Source organism: Molothrus ater, chromosome 17 (genome assembly GCF_012460135.2).
Source record: "Molothrus ater isolate BHLD 08-10-18 breed brown headed cowbird chromosome 17, BPBGC_Mater_1.1, whole genome shotgun sequence".
NCBI lineage: Eukaryota > Metazoa > Chordata > Aves > Passeriformes > Icteridae > Molothrus > Molothrus ater.
In genome coordinates this window covers 6,387,151-6,407,941 of record NC_050494.2, presented here as the reverse complement: position 1 = coordinate 6,407,941, position 20,791 = coordinate 6,387,151, and the positions used below count along the sequence as shown (strand labels likewise).

The 20,791-nt window shown below is 51.1% G+C and overlaps 1 protein-coding gene across 1 annotated transcript; it reads right to left on the bottom strand.

Annotated features, from left to right (window-relative positions):
• Positions 1-779: 779 nt before the first annotated feature.
• ADA (adenosine deaminase) lies at positions 780-20,558 on the bottom strand. Its single transcript, XM_036396017.2, has 11 exons — positions 20,509-20,558; positions 13,116-13,177; positions 9,836-9,958; positions 9,588-9,731; positions 8,686-8,801; positions 6,302-6,426; positions 4,656-4,727; positions 4,191-4,292; positions 3,437-3,504; positions 2,907-3,036; positions 780-2,512 (listed from the first exon to the last, which is right to left on the bottom strand). Exons 1-11 carry the CDS (start codon positions 20,542-20,544, stop codon positions 2,411-2,413), a joined length of 1,080 nt encoding a protein of 359 aa, XP_036251910.1. The 5' UTR covers positions 20,545-20,558; the 3' UTR covers positions 780-2,410.
• Between the last annotated feature and the right edge of the window lie 233 nt (positions 20,559-20,791).

Here is a 20,791-nt window from a genome sequence, read left to right as displayed (position 1 = left end):
GCAAGGCAGTGCAGAAGGACTGAGCACCACACAGACCTCCAACAGTCAAATGTGGGCTAATCTTAGCTCTCCCTGGTCAGAAAATATCTGTTTCAGAATTATATTTAGGCAGAGGAGTAGGGAGCTGTTGGCCAGCTTCTCTCAGGGGATGGGTGAGAGGCATCAGGTTCCCCCTGCAAGTGACAGCCAGCTCAGCCACTGTCACTGCCTGTGCTGGAACACCAAGGGCACTGCCTTAATCCAGCCACATCCTCATCTGCAAAGCTGCTGAGCACAGGGATGCTCCCAGCCCTTCTTTCCAGCTGAACACGGGCATGCCAGAGCTGTCAAAGCCTCACCAAGCACTAAATAACCCAAAAACCTTGGGGCAAGCACTCCCCTGCCCACGCTGATGGTGAAGCCCAGCAGCCCAGACTGCCCCTCTTTGGCTCTGAGCATCAACCAACTGTGCAAAACCCAGGAACCAGGAAAAAAAAAGTGACTACTTTTGATAAACACCTGGAAAGTGAGATGTGATGGCATTGCTGCTCCAGCAGTGGTGCACAGCCCTTGTGTTACTGAAGGGAAAAGGACAGGGAGGCTGGAACAACCTGGAGCCACAAATCCAACTGGGCTGCTCGGCAAGGGAGAGGCTTCCCTCTGGCTTCCCTGCCAACCTGGCAGCAGGCAAGGTACCAAAGGCCCCATCACACCTATCAGTGAACCCCCAGCAGGGATTGGACACCACAGGCCACAGCTCCTAAGAGTCACCCTTGAACAGAAAGGTACAAGGATTTCTCTTTTAATATAAATTTGTTATTTTATTAAACAGGATTAACAATCAACTGTCCAGAATCCAAGCAAGCAACTCTTCTTCAGAAACAATTGTTGGAAAAAATGACCCAAAACCAGTTTCTTACCACAATCATGTCCTTAAAATTATACTTTATCTTTTGCATTATAAAAGTAAGAAAATCACTCTCTCATCTTCATTTATCTAGCTATGTGTATATATGCACCACGTACTTCAGAGATGAGTATTTTACTCTGAAGGCCAGTATGGAAGCCCAGAAAGAATGGAAATACTCCCAGCACACCATCAGTGCTGGCAGGGACTGGGCCAGTCCATGGTCTGTCCGTGGCAATGGTGACCATGGCCCCTTTTCAAAGGCAACTTTTTGGTACAGTATCTTTGGAGTGAGCATCTTGGCAGAGCCCTGGGATGCTAAAGCACACCACACACTCAGGTAAGAAAACAATGGTCTCTTCTCTGGATGCACAGCTCTATTGCTTATTGAGTAAAAACACTCTAATGCCATAAAATCACTAAGGAAATTTTGGTGAGTTTCTCTGTATAAATTCTACACCAAACTGAAGATCTGACTTCTAGCCAGTGTCATAATTGAGTGAGAGAAGCAATCAGATGGGACCTGAGTCAATGTGTGACATTGGGTCCAGGTTAATTTACTTATTCAGCCTTAAGAGTGCCTAATGATTGAATAAAATCAGAAAGAGGGCAGAATTGTTAAACCAGGCAATCAATCACGTTTTTTCCAAGTCCTAAACAAAGGTAAGAGGAAGATCAAACTGCAGTTCACAGGAGTTCTCCAAGATTAAAAAAGTGGGGAAAATCCCAGAAGGCAGATTTTGGCCTGAAGTGGTAAAATTATGTTCCAACTTCCTCTGCATGTGCAAGCATGGTCATGGCCAGCTGTGGGCACAGCTGGGGCCTGAGCCCAAGGTGTGCACTTCTGCAGCAGTGACATTGGCAGGCCTGATACATGGGAGTTCCTCTGCAAGAAAGGATGCCAAAAAAATTGTATTTTGTTTCAAATGCCCTTTGGACCTGTGCACGGGCAGGGGCAGCAGCTTGTTCTTGTTCCAGTCTTGTTAGTACAAGACTAACCCTGGGTAAATATAGCTGTGACCACCCACAGGGACAAGAATAAAGCCTCTGTGTCTGAAAGGGCTGCCAGCACTAGCACACCTCTGCCCTGGAAAGGTGAATTAACCCAGGCCACAGCAGAGCTGAAAGTGGATATTTCAGCACTGAGGCAAGGGCCAGGCAGGTCAGCGGGACAGGACAGGTAAAACAGGGAAAGGGGGGGGACACAAACCCATAAGGGAGGTTGTTCTGTTTGCATTTGCAGCACAGAAAGCCCAGCAGATGGAGAAGGGAGTCAGGCCAGCAGGCAGACCCAGTCTGCTTGCACAGCAGCAGGACAGGAAGCTGGAGATCCATTTAGGAGAGACACTGGGGGCTACAGGTAGGTGTGTGTGATAGTCTGATTCTGATGAGCACTGTGAGGGTCAACACAGGGCTGCCAGGAACAGGGGCTGGCTCTGGGCAGTGCCAGTGCTCCCACTGGCACAGAGGAGAGCCAGGCTCTTGTGAAGAGGGGCTCCCTCCAGGCTGGCTCCCAGGGACAGGTCAGGATGCATTGGGGTCCATCCCATAGGCTTCATACAGCTTGTTGAGCAGCTCCTGCTTTTCCTTCTCGGGTAAGAAGCTGGACTGGGCTGCATTGATGTTCTGAGGAGGCAGAGGGGGAACACAGGGACATTAGGACACATCAGACATGAACACACAGCTGTGCACATCCCAGCACCTGGCTCTGAGCAGCAACAGGCGAGGGAGAGTGTAAAGTTTCCACTCTCAGATTCATTTCCATGGCCTTATTTTATGCCAACTGCTCTGGCCCATCACTAGCAGCAGTCCCAGGAGAAATGATACCAGCACAAAGCAAAGGTCTTTAAATACTCAGGAATTTTTGGGAAATGTACTTTGAGCCTGGCCCTACTTTCCTGCTTACAAGGCCAGAGCAGAATTTTCTGCTTTCCATTAAAAACTCTTCAGCTTATAAAGAAAAACCAGCAGGTTATTCTGGGCTGCACTGAGACACCAGCAGAGCACCCAGCCAACTTACAACTCTCTTGAACTCCTCTTCAGTGAATCCCATGTGCTCCTTCACGATGCCATAGTCCTTGTCAATGGTGGAGTTGAAGATGAGGGGGTCATCTGTGTTTAGAGAATAGTTGGCACGATCCTTCTTAAACCTGCAAGGAAATCAGCTTGAACTGGTGGGCAGAGCACTGGCTGTGATACTGTGAAGTTCTCAGGGTGAAATGCAGCAATACCAAAGACTTTGGGACTGCTGGAGAAAAGCACAAGGCTCAGCTTGTCCCCTCATGGCTCTGCACTGACCTGCCAGGAGTGGCTGGGCTGTAGCTTCTCGTGCCCCATAGCTCAGAGCAGGGCAGGAGGGACAGGGCAGCCTCCCCAAGGGACCCCCACACCCCTCCAGCTGCACCAGGCTCTCCCGTGCCAAGGTACATGGATATGCCACATTGTCCTACATAATTAGGACATTGTGCCTTAGCTTTGTAAAGCAATAAAACAGCTGTAATCAACCCAAATCCTGGTTATTTGAGATTTCACATAATTGAGAAGTCTTACTGTATTACAGGGTGTTTGGTGAAGTCCGGAGAACATGCTCCAGTGAGATAACTGGACCAAGGGCAGACCTGTTTGGGGGAGTTGAGCAGGAAAACCAGAATCAACCACATGGATCTGAACCCCAGCTGTGGACACAGATAGCTCAGCACACTGGTAAAACCAGATTAGAGCTCTGTTCACTGCTGCCCCTCAGCACTACTCTGACAGACCATTGTGTGTCCCAGGATAGGGATGCAAGGAGCCCACAGGACAGTGACAGGGGCTGTGGGATCTTCCCCATGGCCAGTCAGTCACCAGCCCTGTGCCAATCACAGCTACAAAACCACCTGCATGAAGTACATATTCCCTCTATTAGTGGCTATCTCCATTCTGGGGAAAAGCAAAAGAAATCCTTACATGCACTGTAACTCCCAGGCATTCCTACCCTCTAAGCAGACTTGCTCTGTTACAGCAGCCTGATTTGTGTATAAATCAGTGAATAAGCCCTCCAGAATTTATCCATGGCCACACAAGGATCCATTCTCTCTGCCACATCCCTCCCACAAGCTGCTGTGCACACCAGTGCTCCCAGCAAACACACAGGTTTGTCCCCAACATTTTTCCTGTGGAGCTTTGGGCATAAACACAACATCACTGTACACATGGTCAGCACCTGGGTGTCAAGTCCTGTCCCTGGCTGTAGCACAGCCTGAGTGAGGGCTTGTTTTCCACTCAGCACCACCCTGGCTGTCACAGCCCCATGGCACATCCTTACCTCAAAATGCATATTTTTTTTCAGCAGCTGCTTGTAGAGCTCAGGGTCCTCTACGACGTGGTATCCATGGCCAACACGCTCGGCCTTCAGGACATAAACTGCCTAGAGAGCACAGGAAAAGCACTCAGAGCCTCAGGCACGGCTCAGCCCTGCCTGCCCAGAGCCCCCACCCCACTGCAGGTACTGCCACACCCCCGAGCTGGCCCCTGGCACATCCCTTTCCAGCTGTAAGATCTGTGCCCATGTCCCCAGGGCTCACTCTGCTATGGATTTGGGGAGGACTTGGATGCCTCTGTGCCCTGGGCAGGGCACATCACAGCCTGTCCCTCTGTGCCCTGGGCAGGGCACATCAGAGCCTGTCCCTCTGTGCCCTGGGCAGGGCACATCACAGCCTGTCCCTCTGTGCCCTGGGCAGGGCACATCACAGCCTGTCCCTCTGTGCCCTGAGGCAGGAGCTCCTCGTACCTCCTTGACCATGGCAGCCGGGCCGGCCTCCCCAGCATGGACGGTGCGATGGATCCCACTCCTCTCAGCTTCCTGCAAAACAGGGCAGAACATCCTCCTGTGCCATCACCTGCAGCAAGGACAGCCAGCTCTGGGGCTGGCACTGCTCTCACAGCAAGGCTCCTGTGCCAAGAGCCCACAGATCACGAGCCTTGCACTCCAAGGGCTGCAAGAGCTCGGTAATGTCACATACAGAGACACTTAAAAATCCTGGTTATCTTCCACTGGAGCCCAGCCAGGCTCTTCACGGGCTTTTAACCCTGGCTGAGTTCACCACTGCCTCCTCTCCAGACAGCAGCAAGCTCTGAGCTCCCCTTCCTCCACCCTCTTGCCCTTCTGCATGAAACTTGCAGCAGTTCCATGCTATGGAACTTCTGTATTTTTGGCTAGCTGCAGCCACGTGTGAGGATGTAGAAGCAACCCAGGGCAGAGATGAAGAGATGCTGTGACACTGTGAGGGGCCAGGGGTGGAGCCCAGCCCTAGGGACCCTGTGAGGGCAGCTTTGGGTGCAGCTCCATGATCACCCTGAAAATTTCTTTGCCAGGGGTCACAGGCCACCCGGGCTTTGGGAAGCCATGGAGCCTAGAGGGAAGCCTGGCTCCTGCTCTGCTGGAGAAGGGCCACCCAGCTGGTAGCAGCAGACAGGCTGCAAGCCCCACCTTGCAGCAGATGTTGTTCACAGACATTCCTTCAGGGCTTTGCACTCAGGAGTGTTTTTCAGTGTTTTTACTTAATACAGATGGGAGGGGGGGTTGCTTCAGCATCTCAGAGCCTGAGTGAGCCCCTGGCACACAGACAAGATGCATCCTTCAGGCAGAGGAGGCTGGACCTGGTACTGCTGGCCCACCAGGGCAGGTTGAGGCTGCCTTCCCATCAGTTAATGAAGCCCTGTTCCCTTGTCATTGTCTATAATAACCCTGTTCACTCAGCACAGCAGGCCAGCCCTGTATCAGCTCCCACTGACGGGGTGAAGACCCCAAGGAAGCCCCAAGTCCTTTCAGACCTGAGCACTGCTTGCAAACCACCACCCTTTCTGTCAGTAATGGTGCACAACCTCCTCCCCACTGATGGTGGGGACTGACAACCCCAAATTCCACCAGCAAAGAGCAGAGAGGCTTTCCCCTTCCCTTGGAGCCACTGCAAAGGCTGAGGTTTGGGGAGAGCCTGGGATCAGGCTCCTGAAGCCATTCCAGTGTTTGCATTTGAGATGATCAGATAAAAGCCCTGCAAATGTGTGGTTTCTGCTCTGCTCCTCAGTGATTTCTGCCAGACTGGAAAGGCCAGTCTCTTCCACCCTTGGCTGTGGTTTCACCAAGCCCCAGGAGCCAACAGCAGAGGAGTGGGGGTTGATTTGGGCTCCATGTACCTCATGTCACACTCACAGCATGCCAAGCCCCAGCTCTAAGACCATGCTTTAGCAATGATGCCTGCCATTAATCACTTAGGAAATATAAACAAATGCTTTTTCTATTTAACTGAATGTTTTTAATAGCTGCAACTAATTTTTAAGCTGTCCCAGCTGTTTGCAGTTTGAAAAGCATCCCCTCACACACATCCTCTCAATATATATTCTTCTTGTAATTTTTTAAAAACTTATTCCACAAACCTCATAAGCCTTCTTATGCTCAGAATAATCCTCCACCTTCAGGGTCTCATCTCCAGCCAGGTCAACAGCCACCACAGAGTCATTCTGATACTTCTTGCAGAGCTCCACCACCTCTGGAGACCAGCCTGGGAGAGGCAGCACCAGCATTCAAGAGGAAGCATTCATAAGGGTCACACCTTCAGCATTTTTCTAAACAAATCCTGGTCCTATAACTAGAAGGCTAGAGCTACTTTCTTTAGTCTTTCCCAAAATTTGATGCTCAAAAAGAAAGCTAGCAAATTCCTAGAAAGGTCTGTCATCTCTGTGATCTTCAGGAATATAAAAGCTGTCAACTGATCAGTCTGTTGTCAGTGAAAGGGAAATTAAATGCATTCACCAGCTATAAAACTGCTCCAATCATGTTTTTCTGCTCACTTCAAGCAGGGGAAAAAATTAATTAAAAATCTTCCAAGCAGCAGTGACTGCTGCAGTAGCTCGAGGTAAGATGAACTGCACTGCCAGGGGCTGTAACATGATGGGCTGGAGAAATCCCTCAGCTCCTGAGCTATCATCCCTTCCCTGGCTGGGCAAGGTAAGGGTAAGGCAGGATCTGCCCCACCAGATGAGCTGTGCCAGGGAGGAGATTGGGCTGGGAGGGGTCTCTGGGGGGCCCTGTGCTGAAGCCTGTTGTAGGGCATCCTTGACTCTCCCAAGGATTCTACTCCTGATAGGAAGGAGCTGAAGTTTTATCTATTTGCCAGCAGGGAAAAAGAGACTAACAAGTGGCCAACAACTGCTTGAGAGCTCTCTGTGATCAGGATAGATAACCTCTGAGAGAGAAACTGCATCTACCAGCTCACATAGCACTTAACCCTAGCAGAAAGGCCAAGAAACAGAGATAAACAGTTGTGTTAATAATTAACAGGCACCTGCTGTGTACAGAAAATCCCCAAATCATTTGAACACACCAGGATGATGTGTGCAACTTCATCATCTATTTTTTTCCACCATTTTCAAGCTTGCTGGGTTAGAGACATTATTTTATTAACAAGTTTAATATGAGTCAGTTCTGGCAGGTATCTCTGCCTTTCTCTCAACAGTTCATTAATTACAGGGTGGCTTCTCACTGTGCAGCACATCCTGAATGCACTGCTAAAGACTTTTTATCAAGCACATCATGGCTCTGGGTATCAGCTGGGACACAGGTATGAGAATGTCACCTCTGCTGGTTGCAGCAGCAATCCCTCCTGCAGGGCAGTGCAGGCTGCACACAACCTTGGGTGCTCCTGCCACCTCCTGCCTTTACCACTTGTGCACTGGCAGGGACTGTAACTGCAGATCACTGTGCCAGTGCCTGACAGCTCTCCAGTTTCTACAAAGAAAAACATTTTTTTTTTCCCCCTAGAAACCAGAAATATAAGGATCAAGATTTCAAAGTACTGTTTGGTGTTGACTGTGCAAGCAAGAAAAAAAAAAAAAAAAAGAAAACCCCACTTTCAAATCTACCAAGGTTCTACCAGCTTCCAAGAATATAATTTATGACATTTCTAGACACAAATTAATCACGTACTCACTAGGAAAAATCTTTCCACCATCTACCCTACTAAGCCCACATAAAACTGGTGTGAGATATGAAGATACTCAGAATAAAACCTGCACATAAAATAGCTGCTGTCACACAGGCTCTCTCTGGCTGCATCCTTCCCTAGAGGAAGATGCTTGTGAAACTCAGCAGCCCATTGAAATGCTGGTAATTGGGTTTTCTTACTATTCTGGGTCACAGCACCTATTACCAACATAGGTTTTTGTCAGAGCTGCTAATTTTATAAAAAACATTTTATATATGTGCCTTAAGTATATCTGACTTGTGTTTTCAGCTTTAGCCAGCAGAGACTGGCTGCTGCCAGTGGATTCTCTGGCTGCCCCATGACCCAGGCTAAGGAAGGAGCAGCCTGCTGTGGGACCATGAGAAGAGAATGTGAGATGTGATGCCTGCTCCTCCTCCCATGACCATTTGCTCTCAGACCTCCAGCCACTCATGACAGATGCAAGTGCTTACTGTGCCAATGGCTTTTACTGGCCCAAGGTGAGCTCTGGCCTTTGGGCAGGGAGCAGAGAGCACAGCTCCCCCAGGAGAGCACAGAAATGCCCCTTTTGTCCCTCTAGCAAGGCACAACCAGTTCAGATACTGGTTGTACCCAGAGACCCCCACTCCTGCATCCAGCAGAGCTTTGCCCTACAGTGAAAGGAGCAGAGACCCCCAGAGACCCCCAGCACTGTCTGGTGCTGCACCAGCCCCACAGACTGGGGCTCTCCCCATGTCCTGCAGGGTCCCAGCCCCAGGGACATCCCCCCCAACCCCTCAGGGAAGGGAGCAGAGCAGCAGGGCAGCTGCAATACATTACTTGGCATATGGCGCATGCAGCATAGAATAGACCTGGCTTTGATGTGGAAATCCCTCTCTCCATCCTTCAGTCCCTGATTTACGATCTGAACCACTTCATCTGGAGTGAGGTCACCCCTGCAGGGAAGAAAAGCCATCAGCAAGAGGCCAGACACTTGCCAGGGAGGCAGGCAGGTCCAGCCCAGCAGCCCCTCATGAGCACAGGCTGCCCCAGGTTCCACTTGCCCAGTGAGACCACCCAGAGCCCTTTTACACCCCTGCCACAGCCACATTCACCTGGTACAGGTGTAACTCCTGTACCACTGCAGCAGGCACAGATGACACTAAGATGCAGAAAAGCCTTAGGGAACTGACTGTCCCTCCTGCCTGAGCAGAGGAATCCCCTCTTTGCCAGAGCATCTCATTGGGGCACACAATTCTCTGCAAGCCCAGGGCTCTGCACCCACCACAGCACACTCTGGAGGGGCCTCAGAGCCCAGCACTGATTTAATGAGAGGCACATATCACACAGGGGATGACATGAAAGGAAGGGATCAGAGCAGCAGGCCCCCTCCAACACTAGCCACCACCTCTGCCAGCTCAAACTCCCATTCTGTGGTCAGGCTGTCCATATGGGGACATTCCTTTCCCTCTCACAGGGAAGGGCTTCAGCCAGATGGTTGAGCACAGAACTCAGTGCCCAGAGCAAGGGACATTAAAACACTGCAGCACACAGAGGTGTTTAAGGTGAAAAACCCCGTTGGTGGGAGACAGAGGTGGAAGCATGCTGGCTCTCACTGCATGGGAGGAGGAAGGAGGTTTGTTACAGCAGCCTTTGAAGGCACAGTGGCTGACTGGCATGGGGATGCCTTCTCCATGCCCACCCAGCCACCCAGCAGCTCCCAGCACAGCCAGATCACTCACTCAGCTTGTCCCCAGGGGATGGGAGCCACACCAGAGTTGGCCAGGAGGTGAGGGCTGTACCGGACCTCCACGTAGGCGACTCCTTCCTTGGCTTTTGTCTCCACAAACTCGTAGGCAATTCTCCTCACTGCCTCACGGTCACCCCTGCAGGGATGGCAGTGGGACTGTCACCCTCAGGGCCCACAGGGGACCTCCGAGGCTGATCCTGCCAAGGGTGAGGGGGTAAAAGCAAAAAGCAGGGTACTTACGCAATGGCAGGCATGTAGTAATTAAATTTCTCTAGAAACTGGGGGAGTGTCAGTGGTGTGTCATAGCTGACATACTTCAGGAGCTCCTCAACAGTGTTCCCAGGGAGGGGGATGCCTCTTTTCCTGGAAATAAAGCCACATGTTACTGACAGGGAAGGTTATCACATTTTTAATCAGCCCGTTTTATACACCAACTGTATCCAAAGCTGGCAGCATCAACCATCATTTCCTCACAGGAAAGATACAGTACACCCTGTCCTTCCAAAAGCTCCTCACGGATGGAGCCCTGAACCTCAGCAGAGAGGAAGGCAATCCAAAACACAGGCAAAGCACAAACAAACCCAAATACAAGCCCAGCCTGACCCGGCAGGAACACAGCCAGGGCACATTTTAAGCTTAAGAAGGAGTTCATCTAAAGGGGCTCTGGATTATTTCTCGGCACCTCGTAGACCTAGCAGCAGAATTTCCAAAATTCTTCAGAAGAGTTAATTACCACTTATGCAGGCTCAAAGGATTAAGAAATCAAGGAGATGCTCCAGGGCCTGGGATCACACAGGCAGAAGTGTTGTGGCTCGTGGGTTTAGTGCCAGCAGCTCCTGAGAGCGAGCTGCTTTCTGAGCCCAGCATCCTGGTGGCATCTCCTGTGACAGGAACAGCTCCCACACAGGAACAAAGGGCAACAACTGCTCTCACTGCAGGGACACACATGCTGATGCCCACATAAATGCCTCCAAGAGGAAGAGCCATCTTTCCCAGGAGCAGCTGGAATTCTGAGTGGGTGAAGGTGTTCCTGGTGTGGGGACAGCTGAGATCCAGGGGGCTGCCAGCCAAGGGTGCTGCAGCTCTCTGGGCAAGCTTTGCCATCCCCCGCCCTCTGGTACCCTGCACAAGCCAAAACAAATTTGGAATAATAACCAGACATTTGTTTTTAATCCTCTTTCCTGCCACAATGAATTACAGCTGATTGATGGAAGAACTCTGCTAATAGAGACAAAACACCAGAGCCAGCTGTAGTGCTGCCCTGCCAGCAGCCATCCCAATGAGCCATGCAGGGACACAGTCCAAAGGACCCTGCTCCTGGCCTTGGTAAACATTGCTCCTTCCCCACTCAGCCAGCAAGGAGAGCAGCCCCATGCTCAGCCCTCACATGCAATCTGCACAGATTAAGTTGCTGGCACTCAGCAAGGAACACTCACTGCTGCCAAGGCATCGGTTTTCCCCCCTGCCTTGCCCTTTCCATGGCACGGACACCTCAGTCTCTGCTCCAGGAACTGACCTGCACCTTCCTCCACCTGCCACAGCAAAGTTTCCTAAAGCAAAGCCACGTCCCTGACCTGCTCCATGTGCTTGCTGAGGCAGTGCCTTCCTGCAGGCATCAGTGGCAGTGCTTTGGGTCGATCCACACTGGAACCATGCCTCTGGATGCCAAGATCTGGTGCATCATGCCAGTGTGGCTTTTGGGGCTGCTGCTGCCCCATCCAACCCTCCTTGCAGGTGGGATTCTTCTTGCAGCAAAGTGGCCAGAGGGGAACATGTTTGTCCTCACTGCCACCTCGGTGTCCTGCCCAGAGCTCCCTCCAGCCACGGGCAGCACCATGCACACCATCCCATCACAGAAAGGGCACCTCTCCTGGGGACACCCAGTCCCCACGAGGGGTCTGTCACACCTCTGAGCCCTTTGGCTGAGCAGGAATGATGCAAAGACTGACCCAGAGCTGACAGAATTGGAGACGAGGTTTCTAAAAACAGCTGAGTTCAGCAGTGCACTGCCCACGGGGGCCTGTGCATCCCAGCAGCTTGGGGTTCTGTCTACATGGTCAAACACCACCTAGCAAAATTATTTCCAGCTCTTTACTTTAAAAATAGGCCACAAGCAGCATTCTGTGCCCAGGGTGAAGTTATTAAGGCAGTCAGTCCCCTACAGCCCTCTGCACTGTCCCAGTGGTTTGTGTGCGAGTGCAGGTTTTAGAGCCCATGAATAGCACAGCCTTGCTCCACTCAAGGGCTGGCAGCTCAGGGGGGTGCCAGGGCTGTTTAAAAATAAGAGGGAACTCAGCAGATGCTCAGGCAATGAAGGTTTCTGCCCTAAGAAAGGATCCTGGCACAGGATCCCCAGACAGCCAGTGCCTCCTGGGTTTCAGGGCTCCTACAACTCTCCTAGGGGACTACACTGGCATTTTCTGTTTGCAGGCAGAGGGACCCAGCAGAGCCCCAGGGAGTCAGCACCAGCTCTGCTGTTCACTTGGAGCTGTATTCCAGCCCTGCAGCCCACCAGCAGGAACCCTGAGTTCACCATGCCAGCATCCAGCAGAAAATGGGAAGGACAGCCCTGATCCACCCTCCTTTCTCTGACTACACAGCAAAAAGTATGGCCAGGCCCTGCAGAAAAAGCTACTCCAGAAAGAATATTTCTCCCCAGGACTGCACTGCCTTGGAATCTGCTGGGCTCACAGGATGCTAGAACCCCTCCCCATCCTCCTCCCCAAAATACCAGAACTGACTGCCTCCCCAAAATACCAGAGCTGTGCCTAAGAGCCATTTACTGAAATCCTTACCCTTGCCACCTTCTTGGTCTGAGGGTATCAGTGACAGCTGGAAGAAATCTTGTTTGTTTTGCTTACAAATGTGGAGCCAGGCCCTGGCACAGGTTAATCATTCACCCCGTGCTTCCCACACAATCCCCACTGAAGGAAGATGCACGTGGGCTCTGTCACAGCCTCTCTCTGAACCACTGCCAGGTGCTTCCCTGGGCCAGCCCCACACCAGGGAGACTCCTTGCCTGCTGACACCAGGCAGACAGCCTGGGATTCAAATGCACATGGCAGCAGGGCAGGCAAGGCCACCCAAGCTGGCTTTTCCTCCCAACCCATGTAGCAGCAGCACCACCACCAAGACAAGACTCCCAGCCTGCTGCCATTCCACTTGGTTTTGTGATGAGGAATGTGGAAAAAGAAATGAGAATACAGCTGTACCCTGGGTACACTTCAAAGGCAGGCAGCTCTTTAAGAGACATCTTCTGGACTTTTCTCATGGTGGCTCCTCTGAGCTTGCCCAGCTCCCAAACCCACCTCAGTCACATTCCTGCTACCTGGGAAGCCCCCCCTGTCTTTTGGGGTGTGCTCAGTGTCCTCACACTGTGCAGCCAGGTCTGGGCAGAGACAGAACCAGCACCAGCCAGGTTTGCTGCCTGCAGGAGCTCCTGTGTCACAGATCTGGAGAAGCAGAAGGGAGGATGCCTTTGCACTGCAGCTTCCTGAGCTTACTTCCCCCCACAACTCACTTGCCAAAGTACAAGATGGTCTCTGGTCTGATGGCTCCATCCAGGTGGACGTGAAGCTCTACCTGCAATGAGAGAAATGGGTCAGGCACTCTTGAGCTGCAACAATAATTCAGAGAGAAGTAACTGGTGCTCACATGGGTATAAATGTAGCCAATACAGGGACAAAGTCATGACACATAAACGTTTTTTAAATATAATCATTATGAAGTTTCTTTTTCAATATCTATGTATTGTCTAAGTATTTTGCTGCAGCTCACACGTTTAATGAAACTTTAGAAATTTATCCTGTTTCCAGTAATTTTGAGGTACTGCCCTATCCTTATTTAGAGTTCAGGAGGAGTGAAAAAAGCAAACTCCAGACACCTTGACTTTCCATCTCGCTTCCTCCTTGAAATCACAGGAAGCCAAACCCTAATTAATTTGCTAAGAGTCATTACATGAAAACTTTGACTTCACTTCCAAGAATCAGCTCCTACTGGGTTGTTAGTTACATGGTATTATCAGGGCTTACAGGCTCTCTAATCCTACACAAGGGGTCAGTCCCATGGCACAAAGGTGCTGTAAAATAATAATAATAACAACAATAACAGTAATAATAATAATAACAAGAAGAAGAAGTTGCCCCATAGAGCTAACAAGGTTTCAAAATAAAACACTTAAATTTTTACCCATTAAAAATAGGACAGTAACTCAAGTCTTTTCACTCTGAAGCCCTATTTCCCCATTATTGCTGAAACATTGAATTTTGGAGAAAGAGAGCCAGAAAAGCAAAAGCAAGCTTTTTCCATTAGCCAGCTGGGGCTTTCGGAGGAACATGACAAATGTGATTTGGAAGTTGAACTGGGAAGGAAAATATTAGCTGTAAAATGTCTCAGCTAGATATCCATCTTTCCAGAACTGTTTTCTTTTAGGTAACAGAATAGCCTACAAAATACACATTAGATTTTACTGTATTTTTAAATGAAACTGTAGATTAGAAACTTAATACACAAGGTTCTTTTAAGTTATAACATCATGGACATTTAGTTATAACATCTATGCATTTTCCTGCATAGATGATAGCTGCAGGGTGCCAAGGGTAAGAAAGGAGTAGGATTCAGAAGAGGACTGGATATTTGCATGGATAACTAAACTACCCAGGGTTACTAATTAAAACAACCTCTCTGGCATCAGGGTATGTATCAAACAATAACTACCAGGAGCTGGGAGAAAACTGAGCAAGCAGTGCCTGCAAGTGCCCAAGAGCAGGCGAGGTGAGCTCCTGGCCCAGGGCTGGCAGTGCCCAGGAGCTGATGCCCAGGAGCTCACTCCATCCCCACACACACCCTGCACACCTGCCCTGCAGGCAGAGCACCTGCCTCACTGCCAGGGCTCCCACTGGCCACTCCTGCTGCAAAAGGCAGGGCAGGGACAGTGCTGGGGCTCAGGCCATCTCCTCATGATGGCCACCAAGCTGCCACTGAAACACTGGTGGGATGCAAAATGCAGGTGGGGCAGGCTGAGGATGGATCAAGCTGCTGGTGGCCATCAGCTGGTCATGGATACACCCACAGCCACCGCTGACAGCAGATTGTAAAAACACGTGCCTGCCTCTGCTCCTACCCTTAAGATAACATCTCAATCTACAGAGAGGAAGATTTATGAAGGGCAAAAACTGATCTTTCCCCTCTCCTTGAGTTATGCAATCCTGCTTATGAGGACTAAATGTCCTGCAAAGCAGCAAATAAAATAACAGGATACAAACATGGTCTGCATTGCCAGATGTAGATGCCTGGCATGTTTTCCACTCTTGAGCTCCAGTTCTTATTTCAAAACCATGCAAGATCCACTCCTTGAGATATTCAACAGACCTCATGTCTTTCTGATGGAGTTACAGGCTTGAAATTTGCTCACATTGGGTTTAAAAACAAAGCAACCTGAACCTGTTGAGGTCTTCTCCCTCAAACACTTTTCAAGTGTTTCCTGCAAGAACATCCCAACATGACATTTCCATCAGTGAGAAAGCAGATTCCACGGCATCCTTCACCTTCATCTAAGTCACCTCCTCCTGCCTCTTCTGCAGGCAAGATGCTTGTAAAGCAGCAAGTGCCTCTCCAATACCAGCAACAGGCTCTTTGTCCCCTGCCAGCCTTTTTTTTGGGTCTGTGTCCTAAGAAACCCTTGTTCAATGCTGTTTAACCCAAAAAGTTTTGGCTTTCCTCCAGACCAGTGCTTGAGAGCAGAGTTTGAACTATTCTATGCTGTTTAGATGGCCAAAGGACATCCAAGACAAGATGGAAGTGTGCCTACAGGCCTCCAGATAAGGATGCAATCAGCAGAGGCACAGCCCAGCAGCTCATCTGCCCTGGGCACCTTGCTCACAAACCCTGAGGGTTTCCAGGTCCGTGGGAGGCTGCTCACCGCAGATTACATTTCAGCTCTCTTCCTGCCGTGTTTGTTTCGGGTAAACAAAGCACAAGTCTTTTCCACATACAAATGGGTGACATGACCTTGCCTTAAGCCAAGGAAAGTACCCAGATAAGGATGAAAGGGTTTTCTCTGAACTGTGGCTCTAGGGGACAATGCCTGAGCAAGCAGAAATAAGGTGAATGCAGGAGCCCAGTGCTCCTTCCAGAGCTCTCTGCTCCTCAGAACACAGCTCCATGGGCATGTGCTCTCTCACCCCAAACCTTCTGATTTATTTGTAGAGAAAGCACGAGCACACACACGATATTGGGATCTCAACACCTGGTGAAGGATCTGAACAGCACCACAGGCTGCACCAGCACTGGACAGGAGCCTTCAGCCATCCCAGGACCACTGATCATAGAATCACAGAAAGGTTTGGGTTGGAAAGGAACTTAAAGGTCATTTAGCCCCAGCCCCCCCTTACCGTGGGCAGGGATGCCACCCACCAGACCAGACTGATCACTTCCTTCTGACAGCCCAGCTGGATGTGGGACCACCTGCTCTGATGGAGAACAAGAGAGCAGCAGAACTCTCCAGTGCTTTCCCGAGGAAGGAGCTCTGTTCTTCTCCCAGGTACAGGGGGAACCCTCAGGACCAGCTCTGTGCAGGAACCCTTCAGTCCCTCATGCACCTCCCCTGACCTCCCACCAGCACATCAAAAACCCAGAGTGTAATGCAATAAAGCTTTAAGTTTGGACTTGTTGGAAGCCAGAGGGATGGGTTCAAAGAACGTTCAAAAGGCTGTAAATTGTGTGTTCCTCAGCACAGACAGTCCCCAGCAAGGCCATGGTTGAGCAAACCCAGCCATTTCCACTTTTATGCAAAAAAAAGTTTTAGCTCAACCATGGCACATGACTCAGTGCAGATATCAGCAAGTTGGTTTGGATTTTCAAAAAGGAGAAGTTTTAAGGGCTCTGGCTTGACTTCTCTGAAAATATTGTAATGTTTTCTTTGAGATGAAATAAGCTTCAAAAATAAATTCAAACACAAAATGAAGGTCCTCAAACAAGTATGTTCCATTCCAAGATCAAGTCTGATTATTTTCATTTTAGTGAAATTAAGGGGAAAAAGTTAACCAAACATTCAAAGTATTTTCATCCACAGTCGACCCAACACAATTTCTCTATTATGGTTTGATCAGTGGACCATGGCAGAGCAGTTACCTGCTCAGCTTGCCCATTATATGGCATAAAAAAAGCCATTCAAGCTAAGGCACTTGAAGGATTTTCTGTATTAGGGGGTTGTTAGGGTCTTTTTAAAAATATATACAATGACCAAAGTCAGTCCTCTCCTTTTATTGTGAGGTTTCCAGCAGACGTTAAGAGATAATCAGGCAGCTGATAAAGTTGCATCATTTTAAAACCCTTAACAGTGACTTTGCCCAGGATTATTTATCAGCCTTTTGAAAGATGATGACTTAGTCTCATTCTATTAACCTCAATGGCTGAAAACCAGGCTAATTACAGCTGTAATTTGTCAATTGTTTGATAAGCATGGCAAATCACTGAAAAAAAAACAATTAACTATGTTCCCCTAAGTCTGGTTTTAAGGAAATGTGCTGTTAGGAAAAAAGAGTTCCTCATCCTAAGTTCATCCCAAACTCTCATTTAGAAGCAAGAGGTGAGAGTGGCTCAAGAGAGTTGTGAAGTGGAAGTAGCACAGCATTATCCTCAAACCTGAGGACACCACAAATGCACCTGTCACCTGCTGCAAGGGGTGAGCCTTTAAAAGAGGAACATGGGAGACTACAAGCCCCAAAGAGCTCCACTGCAGGAAATATCTGTGTTTTCTATGCATCTGGACAATGATTCATGGGTTTGGTGGCTGAGGAAGAGGAGGATGCTTCTGTGCTGAGACGCCTGGCACCAACTACATCACTGACCTCAGTGTGAGACTCCTGGTGACATTAATAGGTGATGGTGGTTGTGTGTCATCACAGGTGATGAGGTGCCATGTGCCCACCAACCCACCACAGAGCTCACACCCACCCCTGGCTGGAGCACAGCACCCCTTCAGAGCAGTAAACAGAGTCCTGGCACTTTGTGTGGCACCAAGACAAACTCCTACTGCCACCTGGATCTGGGAAGGTTATCCGAGAGCATCCCTGTACCACGCTGTAAAAGAATTGAGCACACAAGGTAGCACTGTGTAAGGCATGGCTCAGGGCAGAGCTCAGGGCAGTCTCAGCAGCACCAGGCTCTGACCATGCCAGGTCGGGGGCCAGGATGGGCACTAGAGGTGGACAAGCCAAATCCAACATCATCCTCCACACACCATCGTGCTCCTGCAGTCCCCCTGATGGGCAGGGAGAGTCTGCAGGGCTACAGGGCAGGACATCCACTCAAACCCCCTGGATACAGCCAGCACAGGCTCTTTGGTACCACCCAGGCTGGGCCAGCAGCCACTCTTCTCTGACACACACCGTGTGCCTCACAGAAGAGCTCCCCCAAGTCACCTGATGATTATTTTATAAATGAGCTACACCAGTCCCTGAAGAGAGTGGGCTTGAGCCCAGAAACCCCTGTTCCCATTCTGCTCTTCACAGCATGGCACATGGAGCTGCAGAAGACAGCCACATGTCCTGAAGCCCTCAAGCTGGGGCAGGCCTACAAGAAGAGGGCAACGAGCAAGGACACAGTCTCTGCTCTGGCTGTGGGACAGAAAGGGTGATGGTTGACATCAAAGGAACATCAAACTTCTCTGTTCTTTTATGGCCTGAGATAAGCAGGGTTCAAAGTTGTCCTGCCACAGCTCCCTGTTCATCACTGCAGTCACTGGGAGTCAGCGAGTTCCTGAAAAACACAGAGGCAGCCCCAGCCCCACATTCGGCTGGGGCAGAAGCTGCTCCAGTTGCCAGAAACATCTCTAAAACACAAAACTGATCATTCCCAATGGCAGAGGATCCAGAGGAATGAATAGGGCTCAATAACTGACTTCAGGCCCATTTTTTCCCCCCAAGCCTGACTTAGCAGGTTCACAGGACTGAAAGGGACTGCCTGAGTCAGGAAAACCAATCCCATAATTGCCAATAGCCAGACAACAGAAGCCTGATCTTAGCAGTCAAACCCTGCAGTTTTTCCTAGGTCTTTCTCTTTGGTATCCCAGTCTCCCATTCACTGGGAAAGTGGAAGCACAAATGAAAGAAGAACTTAAGTTGCTTCTCTCGACCAAAAGTTTAAAATCACCAGGGTGAATCAACAGCCTTTTTTCTTAGTGGAGCTGATGAAGCACCACCATCTCCCAAAACTGAAGTGCACTTAAAAAGGCTTTAACCATTAGCAGCTGCCAATGCTCCCTGGATTTTGGTATCAAGGATTGCCTGCTATTGCATGGATCAGCTTCCTAGAAAGGGAACCATAGTGATGGAATGAAACATGAATCAGACCTGTGCACACTGCCCTTTCCAAGTATGTGAGACTTTCCTGGTGCAAACTCAGCTGAGAGTGAGTGGGAGAGGTTGCAAACAGCAGCAAAACCCCCCAATCCTTTTGTGGTTTTGGATACAGTCTTCTTCTCTGGAAAAGCCACAAGAAGTTGCCACCACTCACGTTCTCCCAGAGCAGCACCACAACTCCCACATCACTTTTCTTGGTCTCCTCTGCCTTGACTCCTACTTTCCCACAAGAGCCCAACCTGGCACACCCTGAACAGCATCTTACCCAGACCACAGCATGATAGCTGAGCCATTCTGCAGCACAGGCAGTGTTCTTCTATCAGATACAGGACTATTGCTAACCACAGCTGTTTCATCTTCTTCCTCCTCTAGTCCTCTAGGTTACAATCTGGATAATAAAAACATTACCATATGAGCCTACTAGAGATGTAGTATACAGGGCATGGAGACAGTGAAAGACTGGTGCCTGCTGTCAGAGAGTGCTCCAAAGTGGTGTCATGGGTATCTGAGGAACAACTGAACTAAACGTGAAAGAAAAAAAAAAAAACAACCAAAAAACCAAACAACGAAACCACAAAAAAAAAAAAAAAAAAGTGCACCCAAATCAACAAAACAAAAGACACAAGAGAAAACATCTGTTTTAGCAGACTACGATAGTGGTTGGGACGCAGGGCCCTTCAGAGCCTCTCCTTCCCCAGCCAGGCCACCTGTGCATCCCCAGCCCGGCGCAGCTGCGTTCCCGGCCGGGCGCTGGGATGCGCCTGACCCGCATCGCCCCGGCGGCGGGATGAGCGGGACACCGGGACGGGCCGTGCCCGTTCCTGCGGGGAGCACCGGGCCGGGCCAGCGCAGCGGGCTGGCACCGCGGGGTGACAGCGGGGGCACCGAGCGCTGTCCCGGAGCACGTCCCCAGCGAGGGCTCGGCCGTGCCGCAGCTCCGGCCGGGACAGCCCCGGGCTGCGGAGAGCAGGAGCGGCCGCCCGGCTCCGGGGCACGGCCAGAGCGCGGCACCTCACCTCCGAACCGAGAACGGCACCTCCGAACCGAGAACGGCACCTCCGAACCGAGAACGGCACCTCCGAACCGGGCACGGCACCTCCGAACCGAGAACGGCACCTCCGAACCGAGAACGGCACCTCCGAACCGGGAACGGCACCTCCGAACCGGGAACGGCACCTCAGCCCCGGACACAGCATTTCAGCCCCGAGCACGGCACCTCCGAACCGGGAACGGCACCACCGGGCACGGCACCTCCGAACCGGGCACGGAACTTCCGAAACCGGGCACCGCACCTCCGGACCGGGCACGGCACCTCCGAACCGGGCACGGCACCCCCAGGCATGGCACCTCCGGACCGGGCACGGCGCCTCCGAACCGGGCACGGTACCCCTGGGAACACCTCAGCCCCCAGCACGGTCCCTCAGCCCCGTGCACGGCACCTCAGACACGGGCACGGCACCTCCGCACCGCCGCTCCCGTTCGCAGCACCTCGGTGCCGGTTTTGCACGCCCCGTTCCCGGCCCTGCGCCTCCGGCAGCGCCGCCAGCCCACCTTGGGTCCCCCGAAGATTCTCCGTGCCCGCTCCATGCTGCCGCTGCCGCTGCCGCTGCCGTTGCCGCCGCTCTGCCGCCGCCGCTCCGCGCCCGCCCCGCTGGCCCAGCCCCGCCGCCCCGCCCCGGCCCACCCCGCGCACGCCGGGCCCGGGGCCGGCACACGGCGACGGAGAGCCGGGGCTGAGGGGACACGCTGGGTGCATCCCCCTCCTGCCCCCTGCCCTGGCAGGAACGCCTGCCGCTATTCCAGGCTGCTCCGAGTCCCGTCCAGCCCGACCTTG